Genomic DNA, 16,247 nt, shown 5'->3' on the forward strand with positions numbered 1-16,247 from the left:
AGGGACAACCAAAGAAAATGCCTGGAGTGGAGAGATGGGAAGTCTTGTTCAGGAAGAGCAGAGACCTTGTTATATGTGTTGGAAGTAAGATATAAGAAAATTGGAGAAGTAGGAGGGAGCTAGGTCATGAAATGTCTTCGAATGCCAAATAGAGGATTTTATATTCAATCCTGAAGATGATAGGGAGCCACTGGATTTTATTGAGTATGGGAAGTAATGAAGCTAGAACTACTCTTTTGGATAATTACTGATTGCTGAATGGAGAATAGAGAGAAGTGGGGAGAGATCTGAGGCAGGCAGACGCACCAGCAGCCTATTGAAAAAGTCTAAGCATGAGGTTTTAAGGACCTGCAAGGTTGGCATCAGCATCAAAGGAGAAAAGGTAGTAGATATGAGATATATTATAAATGCTGAAGAGATAAGTCTTGACAACAGATAGGATATGAGGGGATGAGAAACAGTGAAGAGTTGAGTATGACACTTAGGTTGTGAGACTGGGGGACTGGGAGGATGGCAGTACCCTCTGCAGTAATAGGAATACTTGGAGGGGAAAGGGGGAAGTAGGGGGAAAGATAATGAATATTGATTTGGATATGTTGAGTTTAAGGTGGTTACAATCCATCCAGTTTGAGATGTCTAAATAGTGCAAGAAGGGTAGTAATATTGGAAAGCTAGATTGAAGCCAGGTTCTTAAGGGTTTTAAAGAAAAACAGGAGTTTATGTTTGATTCTACAGCTAATAGAGATCCATTAGAGTTTATTGAGTAGAATGAATAATCTGGTCAGAGATATGATTTAGGAAAATTACTTTAGTATGTGTATGGAGAAGATGATTTGGAATGGGGAGACATTTGAGGTAGGGAAACCAATCAGAAGGCTATTGCAACAGTCCAGGTGAAATATTGTGAGAGCTTGAACTAAGGTTGTAACTGAAGTGAAAGAGAGAAGAGGATGAAACAAGAGATGTAAGAAAAGATGTAAGAAAAGACAAGATTGAACAATTGATTAGATAGGTGGGGCAAATGTGACTAAGGATATTGAGCATATAGTTTTCACAGTACAGAAATAGATATCTGTAACAATATACTTCTCTTCCTAATAAATGGTCCCCATTCATATTCAAACCAGCCCTTCTTGGATCTCTGAAATCCTATTTCTGAGACTCTCTGATACCTAGTTCTGTGGCAGAGAAGATATAACAGATATAGCCTGAAATCAGAAAGCCTTGGGTACCTTTTTCTGACTCATCCACAAACTCTAGCCACCTCCTGGTGTGCAGGTTAATTAGTCCTGGCTCTTGCCCTCACACACTCCCTTGTCATGGGGAAAAGAATTACTTTGTACATTTTAAGCATTAAAATGGGGACGGAGTGGAAGGTGGGAAACTTGTCATGGACTAAATATTAGCAAACAATTTCCTTTAACAGTAAGGGTACAATTTAACACTATATCCTTGCTTGGTAGGCACAAATATACAAATATAGATCATCTATAAAGTGACTATAGATTCATTATAAGTTATTAATGTAATTCAGACTGGGGGGGAATTGGCATTAAACAAAACTGACTTGATACTGAAAATTATTAATAATGAAGATAGTGTAACAGGACAAAGACTAAACTTTCCTTTGTCTTCTGCAATGATCAAATACTTTATTGAAGCATTTTTAGTGCCTCTTAAAAAGGATATGAAGAGTGAAAGAGGAGAATGATTAGAGAATAATCAAAATGATTAAAATGATCGAGGATTGGTTCTATAAGGAATGGTTGAAGCCATCAGGATTGTCGATTTAGCATTCATTCAAAGTATTTAGTATTTATTGTATTTCCTGTACTCCAGTAAATGCCCTCCCCCAAAAAAAGACCACCCTTGAGAATCTCAAGAAACTTATGTTTGTAAGATGAAAAGCTAACAATTCCTGTTTCTAAACATTTGAAGGCTTCATCTGAATGTCTCTGATATTTAAATATGTATGTACATTTATCTCTTATGATAAATTTTATAATATTTACTGAGCTATTTGTATGTTCGATAAATATCTTTGATTGTTTGAAACCAGAGCCAGAGAAAGAAGAGGGCTTAAATTAAACTGATGGGATTTTAGGTAGATAGAAGGCAAGACTTTTTAATCACTAAGATAATAAAACATGCAAGTCGGCAACCAAGGGAGATTGAGAAATTCCATGACTTGGAGAGCTTCAGGAATAAAATAGATAGCTGTGTGCTGGGATGACTTAAACATCACAGAATCACAAAATTTTAGAGTTGAAAGGGACTACTTAGGAGCTGTTTTAGTTCAACCCACATGTGAAAGGAATCCTTACTGTAACATACCTGAAAAGTGATCATCCAGTTTCTGCTTGAAGACCTTCAAGGAAGGAGAACTCACCTCCTTTGGAGGCAGCCCTTTCCACTTTGGGGCAGTTCATATTAGAGCAAAGTTTTCCTGACATCAAACCCAAGTTAGCCTCTTTGCAACTTCCTCCCTGCTCCTGGTTCTGCCCTCTGGGTCCACACAAAACAAGTCTAATCTTTCCTCCAAATGGCATCTTTCCATGTATTTGAAGAGAGCTAGTTTGCACAGTTGTCTTTTATTTTTCTAGACTAAACATGCCAAATTTTTTCAACCAGTTCCTGTGTGTTTTGAATTTGAAGTCTTTTAAGCATCTTGGTTGGCTTCCTTTGGATGTTATCCAGTTTATCAATGTCCTTCTCAAGTCATGGTGGCCAGATATGAAGATGATACTCCACACGAATTCTGACCGGGGCAGAGTACAGTGGAATTACTGCCTTCTCATTCCTGGAAGTTGTCTCCTTCTCTTGCTACAGCTTCAGATTGCCATACCATTTTTAGCTGCTGCATCCTCATTCATTAAACCTGCAATCCACTAAAACCCCCAATTCCTTTAAAATAAATTATCATTTAAAAGTCACAGGGCTGGACTACGTGAACATGAGATCTATCTCAAATCTCTTATGGATTAAAACAGTTTCCCTATTTTATTCTTGGCTTCCTTGTAAGGCCCCATTCTAAAATTAATGTTTTGAACCACTTAAATAAAATTTCTACATTTCAGATTAGTCCTTTCTATAGTACTTAGCTAATTTCCCTTTGACCAATTAATGCTGCTTTTTTATAATATGTATGTCATCTTTTTCCTTTGTTTTCCATGTCAGTCCATGTACAGAGGATCACCGGTTAGTACAAGACTTTGTAGAACTTTAATTCCTGATTTCTTATAGGTAAAAAGAACCTAAGTTACATGATTATTCAAACTCCAAAGTAAGTGCATCATTTTAAACCACTTGCCATGTTCTTGGGTTCCAGCCAGCATTCGAAGGGAAAGAGTTACATCTTCTCTGTCTGACATTTTGTTGGTAATTCTTTGCATGATGTTGCATTTTTTCACCATTAAATAAAGCAAGTATTCACAAATACTTGATGTTGAAAAACAAAAATATCTTTTTGTAATGCACCTGATGAATGTCACTGAAAATTCAGCCAAGATTGCCTACTTGAATGTTTTTATGAGTTCAGCACACACTTATGTACTATTACACAGGCATGCTTGAATTTCATTGTTATCTAGTAAGCTCTAGAAGGTTATACCAATAATTAAAATATGATTTTCCATGACTTGTGGTAATTCTCTACTTTTTATTTTTTTAAACAGATTAAACTAGTGAACATTAATTCCACTGACATTGCTGATGGCCGACCTTCTATTGTCCTTGGCTTGGTTTGGACTATTATTCTATATTTTCAGGTATGAAGATAGGTTGTCGTTACTGTTTTGCTATATTATTAAATGCTGAGGCAATAGTTTTGCTTTTTCCCTACTGTGAGTTGAGAATAAAATTGCTATGGCTGGGACAATAACGCACATCTCCCAGTACTTATTCAACTGCGTGCTGACACAAGACCCCCAAACTAATGATGGGAAAGGGGAGAGGGAGCAAACTGGGATGAGTATTGTTCCAGTTCAAGGTTGAATTTCCACAGAGAGAAGAGGTGGGAGGGTAGGAGTGGAGGCCAGATAAGGCAACAAGTAGAGGATGTCTTTTTAAGAAATAATTCTCTTCAAGGTAGAAGATTATCATTTAACTAGTTACTAGGTTTCTTATAGATGTGGAAGAGAGGAAATAATTCATCCTCTTCCCCCAAAACATGGTACCAACAAGAACATTCACTACAGAAAAATGAACATATGAAGCTTAATTACTTTGTTCACATCTCATGTCTTTTGTGTCTACGCACATCTGAGGCAACATAACCTGGAGGTAAAAATGAAAAGAATTTTAAATGTGTCATTTATAAACCACATTTTCCAAAAGCCAGGCAATACCAGTGATATACATCAAGAATAATAAATTATATATTTGGACAGTAATTTGTACCCTAAAGTACAATTGTACAAAATAATATGAGGAATAGCAAAAGTTATGAGGTAAATTGTGGCATCTAGCTCTATCATCAGCTAAACCGAATGATGATGCACAAATCCCTTTGCTTCTGTTGGCCTCCATTTCATTATCTGTTTTAATTAGGTGCATTGGATTACTTGGTGCATGGGATGACTTCCTGATCTGAAATTCTATATTTTTATAATACTTCACCATTTCAGATAATGTATATTATTAGATCGTTATGAGTATGTTTTGCATTGTAGTTCATTTAATGAAAATCATACTTCATTATATTTCTTTTACAATTCTTTGACAGCACATTTAGCACTCAAGTGCAAAATATCAAACAGGAAAGTACAGTGCCAGTGTTTATAATGTAACTGGTTTTGTTCATTCGTGAACAGATTGAAGAATTGACAAGCAACCTTCCACAACTCCAGTCCCTGTCCAGTAGTACATCTTCTATGGACAGCACCCTCAGCTCCGAAACTGCCAGCCCACCAAACAAACGGAAGGTGGTGACCAAGGCCCAAGGGAATGCTAAGAAGGCCCTATTAAAATGGGTGCAGTACACAGCAGCAAAGTAAGTGCCTCCTGAGTCCATTTGGATTCTGATCCTAGAGGAAGGAGGATGAATCACTGAGTGTTTTTTTCCTATTTAGGCAAAAGCTCCAAGAAATGTTTGAGGGGCTTTCCTGTTGCTTGCTCTGCTTTGTTATTGAAAAGGAGGATGTTTAATAAGAAATCTAAGCCTGTTTCTTCATGCTGCTTCTTGTACAAGAGCCATTAAGGGGATTAAAATTTATGCTTTTCCCAATTGATAGAAAGGATTATGACTTCTATTTTAAGTCATTGTGGCTGATATTTTTGTCTTTACAATTAATCTTTTCAGAATTAATTCATAGCTTCAAAACTGTCTAACTCCTCTTCAGGATTTTCATTTCCTTTTAGGCAAATGATCTGAAGTTCAGCTTTTTAATAAAAACTGAATTCTTTGCTGTTTCATACATCTTTTTCGGTGGCTAAGATTTTCCTTTCTTCCTATGATTTTGTTTTCTTTTTACTTTGATTGTATATCTCTTTGCAAAGCCCATTTTTATACCTTTGGGGCTGAAGATTCACTGATTGTTAGGAGGCATAGCAGAACTGCCTGCCTAAAAAAAGAAAAGACTGGAGTTCTCCTGGAACTCTAGAAAAAAATAACAAATAACTACTCCAAAATGGTTATCTTCACAGACAAAATCAAATCAGGAAATTGGTTGATCATTCTAATAACTCAAGAGGAAAGGACACCAAAACACATTTTTGGTTCAATTGTTTGAATATTTCAGGTTCAAGTGGAATAGATTTTTTTGTTTAGATTATCAGAAGAAAAATGCCTTGATTCCTACCTTATTTTGTGATACTTGAAATCACTCTTTTCTCTAACTGTGAATAAAAGGTTAAAAAAGTATTGTTCCTTAAATAAAATACCCTCTCTATTTGGGACTTGAGCCTCATGATTCAGTGGAAAGATCATTGGTTCTAGAATCAGAACCCTGCCTCTGGCACTTACTACCTATGTGTTTTAGACAAGCTATTTAACCTTCAATTTCTTCATTTATAAAATGAGGGGGGTTAGATGAGATAGAAACTAAGGCTCTTTTTAGCTTTAGATTAATAATGTTATGATATTTTGAACATTAAGGAGTTTCATTCTTAGAATGTTTTGGAAGCTTGACTTCAAATGAGTTATATAAAAGAAGAATGTGAATATATCTAATTTTAAAATTTGTGTTGTCATTGGAAGTTAAATTTTCTAGATTTTGTGGTAACTAACATTTTTGTAGCACATATTAACATAAAAACTATTTCTGAAATGAACACTCTGAGGTGGTTTCTAATTTTAAAAACCTTATGTTTCATCCAATCTATGATAATCTAGCTGTTACTAATATGTACATATTAAATCTTAACTGTGCAGGAGGAGCAGAAGGGCCTGGTAAGTGAACACTGGAATATACCTGCCATGCCTGCACAGTCTTGTGATGGTTTTCCAACCTGTCTTAATATGGTATATGTAATCAATAGTGTTGCCTTTGTACATTGCTTCATACAGCATTAAATTATGTGAATACCAAGTAAATGGACCAGTATTTAGAGTCTCAACAGTTTGAGATAAAGCAACCCTCAATTTAATGCTGTTAGAGAAGTTCTTCATTTTCTGTTGTCTCTCCCATATTTCGTTAGGCTTCAGTAACGTGCCGAGTTATGATGTGTGATTAGTTCTAAGTCACTTCTGCAACTCTCATATTTTTGTGATGTTGAGTTAGCATTTTTCTACCTGATATGTGCATCTTTCCTGTTACTCGAGGACTGAGTACTTCCATTTTATCATTGTAACTAAGGGATATGTTCCATTTTAGAATTGCCTGTAATGCAGGGCATATTAATCACTGTGAATCACTGTAGTAAGTGGTTGTTTTGTAAATGTGTCACATCAAATTTACAAATGGAATGGAAAATCTGTGGGGAAGGAAGATTGCCTTAATAATTAGTAAATAAATTAGTAGAGATAAATTATGGTTTCTATAAATATCAGAAAATAATAATAATGTAGAGGTAGAAATATGTCCTAATACTGGGCCATTCCAAAAACTTAAATTCAATATTTCTAAAGTGCCTATTATGTATAGAACAGTGTGTTAGGTGGTGGAAATGCAAAAATAAAATATAATTCCTGCCCTAAAAGAGCTTACAATCTTATGGGGTGGTAGTACTGGAATATACATAAATAACTGTTATATATGGAAATATAAAAGAAAGGCAAAATGGTGTGAGACATTTGCACCTGGACTCTCAATCTTGTGCTGCCTTGTTATAGTATAGAGACTGTGAACCTGAGGTGCATGCATTTTTAAAAATATTTTTGACTATTTCAACATAATTAGTTTCCTTTGTAGTACTATGAATTTTATTTTATGTATTTAAAAATGTTATTCTTAGAAGGACTCCACAGGTTTCACCAAATGACAAAATGGGTCCATGGCACACAAAAAAAAGTTAAGCACTTCTACTATAATAGAAAAAAACACAATGTCTTTGTTGAAGCATTAAAAAGAAAAAAATATTTTATGTATTATGTATATTACATATAATTATATATTTCATATTCAAACTAAATATAAATGAGAATCTATAATTGCAGATTCACTCATATCAGTTCTAGAAACCAAATCCTAGAATGAAATAATCATAAATGTAGAGAAACTTTTTCATGAAAGTTTTTTAAACAAACTAAAATCTTATAGAAAAGTTTTAGGACCTAAACACCTTAAAAAAAAAGAAAACAAAAAAAACACCTTCAAGAAGAGAACATTCCTATACATTTGGAATGCAGTATAGAGGAAATGTTATGATTTATATTGAATAGACTTTGCTGAAGCTCTTCTTAGAAGCCTCATTACAGACTACGTTGGAGTTTAAATTGAGAGCTTGAAGCCTATGCCAACATAGTTTACACTCTAGAAGGCCTTACCAACCGAGACAATCTAAGTGTGATTCCATTTCTGTTTGTTTTCTAGCCTGATAAGCTCAGAGAAGCTCAGGGAGTTAGAGTAGGGCAATGAAGAAAAGCGGCAGATTTGAGAGTACTCATTTGACGCAATTCAGCAAAATCAGAAAACATATGGGAAATTCATGAATGAATGGTTAAATAAAGTGAACAAACAAATAAATGACACTGAGCTTCTGCTCCTCTATAAGAACTATGTGGCAATAAGCTATGCCTTCAGGTTACTGACTATAACAAATTGCAAAATTCCCTATGTGAAGAAAAAAAAACAATAAACCTTAAAGTTTGGACCAAAACACTGTAGGAGAGAATAACGCTGGTATGCTTCCAGTTTATTCCAAGCAGCTTTTATTTATGTGCAGAGTTAAAAAATAAATTCATTGAAAAGAGAAAGATTTTCAGCACAAATAATTTTATTGTTTTTTGCATGAATTGGCTAAATACTGTTTAAGGTGGGATATTCACATTATATTTTGGCTTCATTTTTGCTGAGTATCAGGCAACATTTTTATGAAGCAAGCTATTCTTATAATGATTGTAGTCATTACATATTTGGCCTTGTAGTGAAAAGAAATTGGAGGATATAGTTCAAGAAGAGGTAATCTTGTATCCCATGTAAATCGGGTGTAACTATATAATAACCAGACCAATTTTTAGATAGACAAACATACCAAGATTAATTTGCCCTAGGTAGTGTGATCCTTTAAAATTGGCTTCAGGACACTAGCTTAGGACTTACTTCAGTGATGCTGCTATTGCTGAAAACATCTCTCAACATTTTTGTTAGGAATTGCCCTCAGAGCAAGTTTATGAACCACCAAGAAACTGAAGCAGTCATATTATTTAATTCCTTTTTTTTAACAACAAGCAAAAAAGCCATTTATTTTACTTAGTAGATTTTGACTCTAAGCAATTTTCTTTTACTATTTCCAAAAGCCAGACTCACCTTCAAAGGATAAAGATTTGTCATCGTTGAAGAGATTCAAAAATATGTGACAGTCTCAAGGCAGTGCTGAAAGAGGAGTTGCATAAAGGTTTCATAAAATTGCAACATTTTTTAGGAAAACATGCATACTTTCCTATGATTCTAATTTTGAAAGGGGAGGCAGCAATCATGCTTGTTAAAATATTGGTGAGGCTACTTCTTCAGGGAATACTGGGTAGGCACTGCTTATTTAGAAGATTACATAATGGGAACTTACCCTAATTTGGGGTATTGTGTGCTTCCACTGCTCTCTATTCATAGTTCCTTAGCTTTTTTGCCTAACTTTCTTTTCCTTTATCGAGTTTTTTCTTTAAAAATAACAACAAATAAGCAAATAAAAATAGATATTATGAAAATATAGTTCTAAACTTGTAATTAAACTGTTGGAAAATCAAGTAAAATATAGCCTAAATGCAGGAATTTGATTTTTATTGTCTTGGAAAAATAATTACTTTAACTAATATCTACATTTTAATATTTATGAAGCTAAAATGATCTTTTTATCTGTACATTATTTATATTGAAGAATAATGTACTTGCATGAAACAATATTCACTATTGTCTGTTGTTCAAAATGCTAGTGTTATTTCCATATAAATAGACCAACAAATTTCTTCTTTCCTTCCTTTTCCTTTACTTTTCCTTTTTTCTTTCTGCTTTCCTTTCCCTTCTCCTTCTCTCCTCTTCCCTTTCCTTTCCCTTCTCATTCTTTTATGTTATTTCCCCCTTTCTTCTTCTCTTCTTCTTCTTCTTCTTCTTCTCCTCCTCCTCCTCCTCCTCCTCCTCCTCCTCCTCCTCCTCCTTCTCCTCCTCCTCCTCCTCCTTCTCCTCCTCCTCCTCCTTCTTCTTCCTTGTCCTTTTTATTTAAACATATCAAGGCAGGTTGGGATCGAAGTAAAAGATTTTGGACGAAGTTGGAGAAGTGGTGTGGCATTTCATTCTGTTATTCATGCTATTCGGCCAGAGCTAGTGGACTTGGAGAAAGTGAAAGGAAGACCTAACAGGGAAAATTTGGAAGAGGCTTTCACTATTGCTGAAACAGAATTAGGAATCCCAAGACTCCTAGATCCTGAAGGTATGCTGGGCTTTTCTGTTCTACCACTGTAAATTGATTGGCATCATGAAGTTACACTCTCTGATAAACACTTCAGTAGTACAAATACCTTATCCTTTTTTTACTGAAAAAAGAATGATTATAAATAAAACAAGATCATGTATAAAGTGCTTTGCAAATTTTAAAATACTATGCTAGTTATCAATGAAACATATTAAGCCTGATGTTTCTAGTACTCTAGGTGACTACTTATAAATTACGATCCTTTGTAAGTAGAATCAAGTCATCAGGTCATCAGAACACTCCATTAATAACTTGTACGCTTAAAATTCAATTCAATTCAACCATCATTTATTAAGTCTGTTATGTGTAAGACAATGTGATAAGCACTGAGTATATGAAGACAAAAAAATGTAGTCTTTACCTTATTGGACAGAGAGGGAAGGAGTATAGCAGTCACACCAATACCTGAATGTAAGATAATTCGAGGAGGTAGAGTACACCAACTAGGGGAGAGTGAATCAGAGAAGACTTTCCATATGAGATAGCACTTGAACTGATCTTTGAAAAAAGCCAGACAACAGCAACATTGTGCTATGATCAGCTATATTGCACTTAGCTCTTCTCAGCAATACAATGATCTAAGAAAATCCCAAAAAACTCATGATGGAAAGTGCTATCAATATCCAAAGAACTAAGCAGTCTAAATGCAGATCAAAGCTTACAATTTTCACTTTTTTTTTGTTTTTTTTTTCTTTCTTATGTTTTCCCCTTTTGTCCTGATTCTTTCATAGCATGGCTAATGTAGAAATATGTTTAACATGATTGCACATATATATACTATTATTAGATTGCTTGGGGAAAGGGGAGGGAATGAAGGGAGGGAGGAAAAATTACAAAAATGAATGTTTAAAATTATCTTTATATGTAATTGGAAAAAAGAAAATACTATTAAGTGAAAAAGAAAGAAAAGGAAGAAAAGGAAAGAAAGAAAGAAAAAGAAAGAAGGAAGGTAGAGATTTCAAGAGATGAGGCAATTAATTCCTGGCTTAGCAAATAGCATGTGCAAAGATGGAATGTCAAGTTGAGAAGATAGTTAAACCAGTTCAAATGAAAGGTAGAGTGCAAGGAAACGGGTAATATGAAATAGTTTAGGAAAAGAAAATGAGAGTCAGATAGCAAATTACATTTTAGAAAAGTTAAGTGTGATATATTGACAGGACTTCTGAATGGAGATGACCAAAAGGCAGTTTGTGATATAGGACTGGAATTGAGGAGATTAGGGCTAGGTATTTAGATCTGGGAATCATATTAATAGAGATGATAATTTAGACCACAGGAGCTGTTGGGTTCACTTAAGGAGGATGAATACAGAAAGAAGAGAGTTTAGGATAGAATCTTGGGGGCCTATACTTCCTTAGATGAGAAACAGATGATGAACAAGCTAATAAGATGGAAGGGTAGTCATATACAGAACAATGATTAAGGAGAACAGTGTTATGGAAGCCAAGGGAATAATAAATATCCAGGAAGAAGGCTAGTCAGCAATGCCAAAATCATAAAAGAGGTCAAAGAGAATAAGGAATGAGTAAAGGTAGGTGAATTTACCAGATAAATGTTGGAAGCCAGGTTGCAAGGGGTTAAAGAGTAGGAATAGAGGAATGAATGCATCAGAGTATAATTTGTGAAAGGAAAAAAAGATAGGTAATAAATACCTGAAGCATGGTAGGGGCAAGTGAAGGATTTTTTTTAAGGATGATAGAGACTGGACATGTTTGTGTGCAGCAGGGAAGGAGCCAATAATGTTGTTGTTACTCTTTATGTCTTAATCTTTGTGACCCTGTTGACCATAGCATGCCGATACTGTCCATGAAGTTTTCTTGGCAAAGATACTGGAGTGCTTTGCCATTTACTTCTCTTGTGGATTAAGGCAGAGGTTAAGTGAATTGTCTGGGGTCATACAGCTAATAAGTGTCTGAGGTTGGATTAGAACTCAGGTCTTCCTGACTCCAGGCCCAGTGCTCTGTAGACTAAACCAAATGACACACTAAACTAAAGACAGAGGCAGGAAAATTAAGGAGATAAGTTCCTGAGAAGATAAAAGGTGATGTAATAACAGACATAATTAAATCTTAGGCCTTGACAAAAAAAGGACCAAATCTTTTTCAGAGCATAGTTGAAAGCAGGAGAGAATGAGGGATGGTGTAGAGATAGAGTTATGAAATACAGAAGAAGATGGAGCTCAAGTGAGATAGCCATTATTTTCTCATTATAGTAGAAGATGAGATGTTTTGCAGATAAGGAAGTGAGAAGACGTTATATAGGGCCTTGAAAGAAAAAAGTATATCATAACAACTGCTAGAAGTGTGATAATCAATCAGGGAAGAATAAAAAGATTGTTGTGTAACTGCAAAAGCCTTTGAAATATATCGTAGTGAACTCTGGTGACATGTTTGTGTAACTTCCTCCAACGGTGTTCAAGTAGCATATTAGAGCAGAATGTTAGTGTTCAAATGGTTCATTAATAAGAGCAGAGGAGGTATATGGTGAGGCCAAGCCAAGGTTGGAGTTTTGCTGAACATAAGTGGAAATAGGATGAGGGGATGTGATATTCAAGGAAAGAAGATTGTATGTAATTTAACTCTTCAAGTAGAAGGTCAAGACTGTGAAGGGAAGAAAATGAAATGAAGAGCAGGAGTGATAGACTGGAAGTGTGGACAGACTGGAAATCTCAGTGACAACCATAGAATTTTTTAAGAGGAATGATGCAGTGAGAAAGAGCCCTTCCATTATGTCACTCAGGATATAAAAAGGAGTTTACAGATATTAAAGAAAGAGTACATCTTTATCAATATCACTGATCAATGGCTGTTTTTTAAATGAACATAGTAAGAGCAACATGTGTTATGTGAAAAATGATTCTTTAAAAAGATCCCAAAATTCTTAAAGACTGTAGCCTATTCTTTTCTAATCTTTGTCCACTCTTTCCCTAACCCAGATAATTGCCTTGTAGAAATAATTTTGTCACTAGGTGCTTATAAATTGAATGAAAGGGTCTTTGGGATGATTCTCCAAGTAAAGCACTAGTTTTATTTAAAATAGCGCTTTACTCAAGAGATTTGTGAATTATTGATCTTTTAGTAGTCATAAAAGGAGAGTGGGAAATTAGGTCTTAAATGTTGAACTGCAGAGATACCTTGGGGAATTCCCAGGATAGGCAGCTGTGGCTTCCTCCTTCAAAGTCTGAGTCCCCAGTGACTTCCCACTAACTTCAGCAAAAAGATGGATTACTTGCCACTTGAGAAGTTTCCATTATAACCCTAGACAACCAGTGAGTTTTTTCCAGGCCTCAGTAAGTTGACTTGGTTCAAGGAGTTGCCATAACCAGGTCTTCCTCTCCCAGCTCCAGAGGGTATGGTAGAACTCAGATCTCATTGTGGTTAACTTCCTGAAAATAGAATTAGGTGAAATCATGAATGGGGACCACTACAGGAATCTCAGGCTTTTGTCTAAAAATAAAGGATTAAGACTACACGTGTTGCAACAATTTTTCCTTCAGTTCTGTGGCTAAAATTGTTTTAAATGCAGTATTGTTTTTATCTAGATCTGAGGCTTGCAAACAGCTTGTACTTTAGTAATTAGGCAGAATTATAAGCACAGAGAATATCAGATTCCTAATGCCCATAACTCTGAGAAGTATTTAAATGGGACATTCATCACTTGCCCAAATGTTCCTTTGGGCATTTTACCCCTTAAATAGTCAGCTATTTTCCAAGTCATGGCCTTTCTAAATTGTCTTAGATATACTGAATTAGTTCACAAACAAGCTAGATGAGCAATAGTATGTTTTTCTGCATTTAAACCTATGGTTTTTGTTATAATATATGTATAGGTAAATGATTTTTTTAGTACAATAAACTTGTTTTTACAACATATAACTTTTTATCATATTTTGTGTGAAATCATTTAAAGTCATCATTCCCTTGAAATTGCTATTTGATTAACTATATTTGTTTTGTGTTTTTCCAGATGTGGATGTGGACAAACCAGATGAGAAGTCTATTATGACTTATGTAGCCCAGTTTCTGAAATATTATCCTGATGTTCATAACACAGGCACTGATGAACAAGAAAATGATGTAGGTATTTGTTTTTAAAAATGTATAAAATATATATGTATGTGTGTATATCTAATACATATGTGATACGTATATATCATCTATATCTTATATCCATCGATTTTATACAAATGTATCTTATCCATATATTTTGTATACATATATTTATTTATTGTTAGAGATGTGTGTCATTTGTATATATGTATTTTATACATATATATTTTAGACACATATGTATATATTTATGTGTTGTTTAGTCGTTTTTCAGTTATGTCCATCTCTTTGTGAACCTCCCCTTTTTGGGGTTTTCTCATCAAAGATATTGGAGTGTTTAGCCATTTGCTTCTCCAGCTTATTTTACAGATGAGGAAACTGAGGAAAATAGGGTTACGTGACATGCCCAGGGTCACACAGCTAGTACGCATCTGAGGCTGTCTTTGAACTCACATCTTTCTGACTCCTGGCCAAGTACTCCTGGTCTAGTGCACCACCTAGCCCTCCCCATATATGTATACACATTTTTAAACAATACTATGTAGCATTTGGTTTTATTTTTCAAAAAGCATTTGGATAAAATAGCAGTTGAATGTAATTAAATCATAACTGAATAAATAATAGAGGGAAACAAAGAGGGGAGAGTGGGACAATTTGGCTTCAAAGAAGAAGGCTTTTTGTTGTGAATAAGGAACAAAAGAGAGAACCACATGAAGGAAACCTTGTTTCTAAGGAAATAAGTAACAGCATTAGAATTTTGATGATTTGGTAATGTAAATGATATAATACATGTCACTGCCCAACAAGATCTTGATTCCAGCCCTAAAAATATTATATATGAAATTAATGCTGTTCTCTAAATTTATGGAAGTGATTGATTTTGCAATTTTGAATATTAATGAAGACAGAACTCATGTGATCAATCCTGGCATGAATCACTCAGGTTATGACTTTGTTTTCTTACTTGTACCACATGACTGGCTCATGTATTTTTCAGATTATATATTTCCTAAAACAGGTTCATTTTTTCGCTTATTGGTGATAGGGCTTAATTGGAAACATATTGTAGCTTACTTACATCTAATATGCATTTTATTGTCCTCGAGTCACCTGTACCTTTAATTCTTTGGAGATTGTGCTGTTTGTAGTGATCAGATGGATTTTTGTACAGAGAACAGCTTGGGATAAAAAAAAATAGTACCTTGCAGCCTCCCTAAAGCCCTTGCTCCTCCCCTCTTATTTATATTGAATTCTGGGCCCAGATCATTATCTATCTATAGTATGTGTCCCAAATAAAGATAGTGATATACTAACCCAATAGGCATTTTTCATGCATTTATTTTTTTCTATATGGAGTTTTGCTTTTATATTTTTTGAGTAATTATGGATCTCACTGACTTAGCCTGAAATGTCCTAAAGCTTGATATAGTTGGTTCAATGTCATGTATAGGCAAGGAACATTTAGAGGACCTTGCCAATTATAGGAAATATCGGTTTTTTTTTTAATCTTTCAGGTTGGTAGACTGTCTTATTTTTAAAAAGCTTGCAGTGCTATTCTTTTTTCCTTAGTAGTATTTTATTTTTTCCAATTACAAGTAAAGATAGTTTTCAACATTCACTTTTGTAAAATTTTGAGTTCCAAATTTTTCTTCCTCCCTCCTTCCCTCCCCTTCCCCGCTTTCCAAAACAGCAAGCAATCTGATATGTTATACATGTTGTATTGGTATTTTTAAATCATTTGAATCTCTGATTTATATTCTTCAAATAATATAATTATTTGGGTGGAATACTCTAACTTTCCTTATGCTTCCAAGCTTTTAACATTCCAGTGCATATTTACATTTTGCACTATGGTCAAGTCTGATGCTGGAGATAGAGTATTATAGACTGCAAGCAAGCAGTGAATCAGTTCCATATTAAATAGGCCAAATAACATAGGGAGGTATATTGAGAGGATTTGTAAGAGCTGTGAAGTGATCTGCTTCTTGCCCATCATTGGTCAAGCACAAACTAAAAATACTCATCTCTATTTAAAACACCTAATTTAAAGAAGTATGTCAGTCATTTAATAAATTCACAGTATGTCAATCATTTTTTTAAAGTTTGCAGAAGAGGATAACAAGAGTGATCCTAGGT

At 34.7% G+C, this 16,247-nt stretch overlaps 1 protein-coding gene across 1 annotated transcript in view; it reads left to right on the forward strand.

The window, feature by feature from the left end:
- Nucleotides 1-16,247, forward strand: part of SYNE1 (spectrin repeat containing nuclear envelope protein 1) — a 593,153-nt gene that overhangs the window by 137,127 nt on the left and 439,779 nt on the right. Inside the window, exons 5-9 of the mRNA XM_036766002.1 lie at nucleotides 3,178-3,198; nucleotides 3,675-3,767; nucleotides 4,812-4,990; nucleotides 9,824-10,020; nucleotides 14,029-14,138. Coding sequence (XP_036621897.1) covers nucleotides 3,178-3,198; nucleotides 3,675-3,767; nucleotides 4,812-4,990; nucleotides 9,824-10,020; nucleotides 14,029-14,138 — 600 coding nt within the window. The remainder of the gene's footprint in view (nucleotides 1-3,177; nucleotides 3,199-3,674; nucleotides 3,768-4,811; nucleotides 4,991-9,823; nucleotides 10,021-14,028; nucleotides 14,139-16,247) is intronic.

This window comes from Trichosurus vulpecula, chromosome 7 (assembly GCF_011100635.1).
Source record: "Trichosurus vulpecula isolate mTriVul1 chromosome 7, mTriVul1.pri, whole genome shotgun sequence".
In the NCBI taxonomy this organism is placed as follows: domain Eukaryota; kingdom Metazoa; phylum Chordata; class Mammalia; order Diprotodontia; family Phalangeridae; genus Trichosurus; species Trichosurus vulpecula.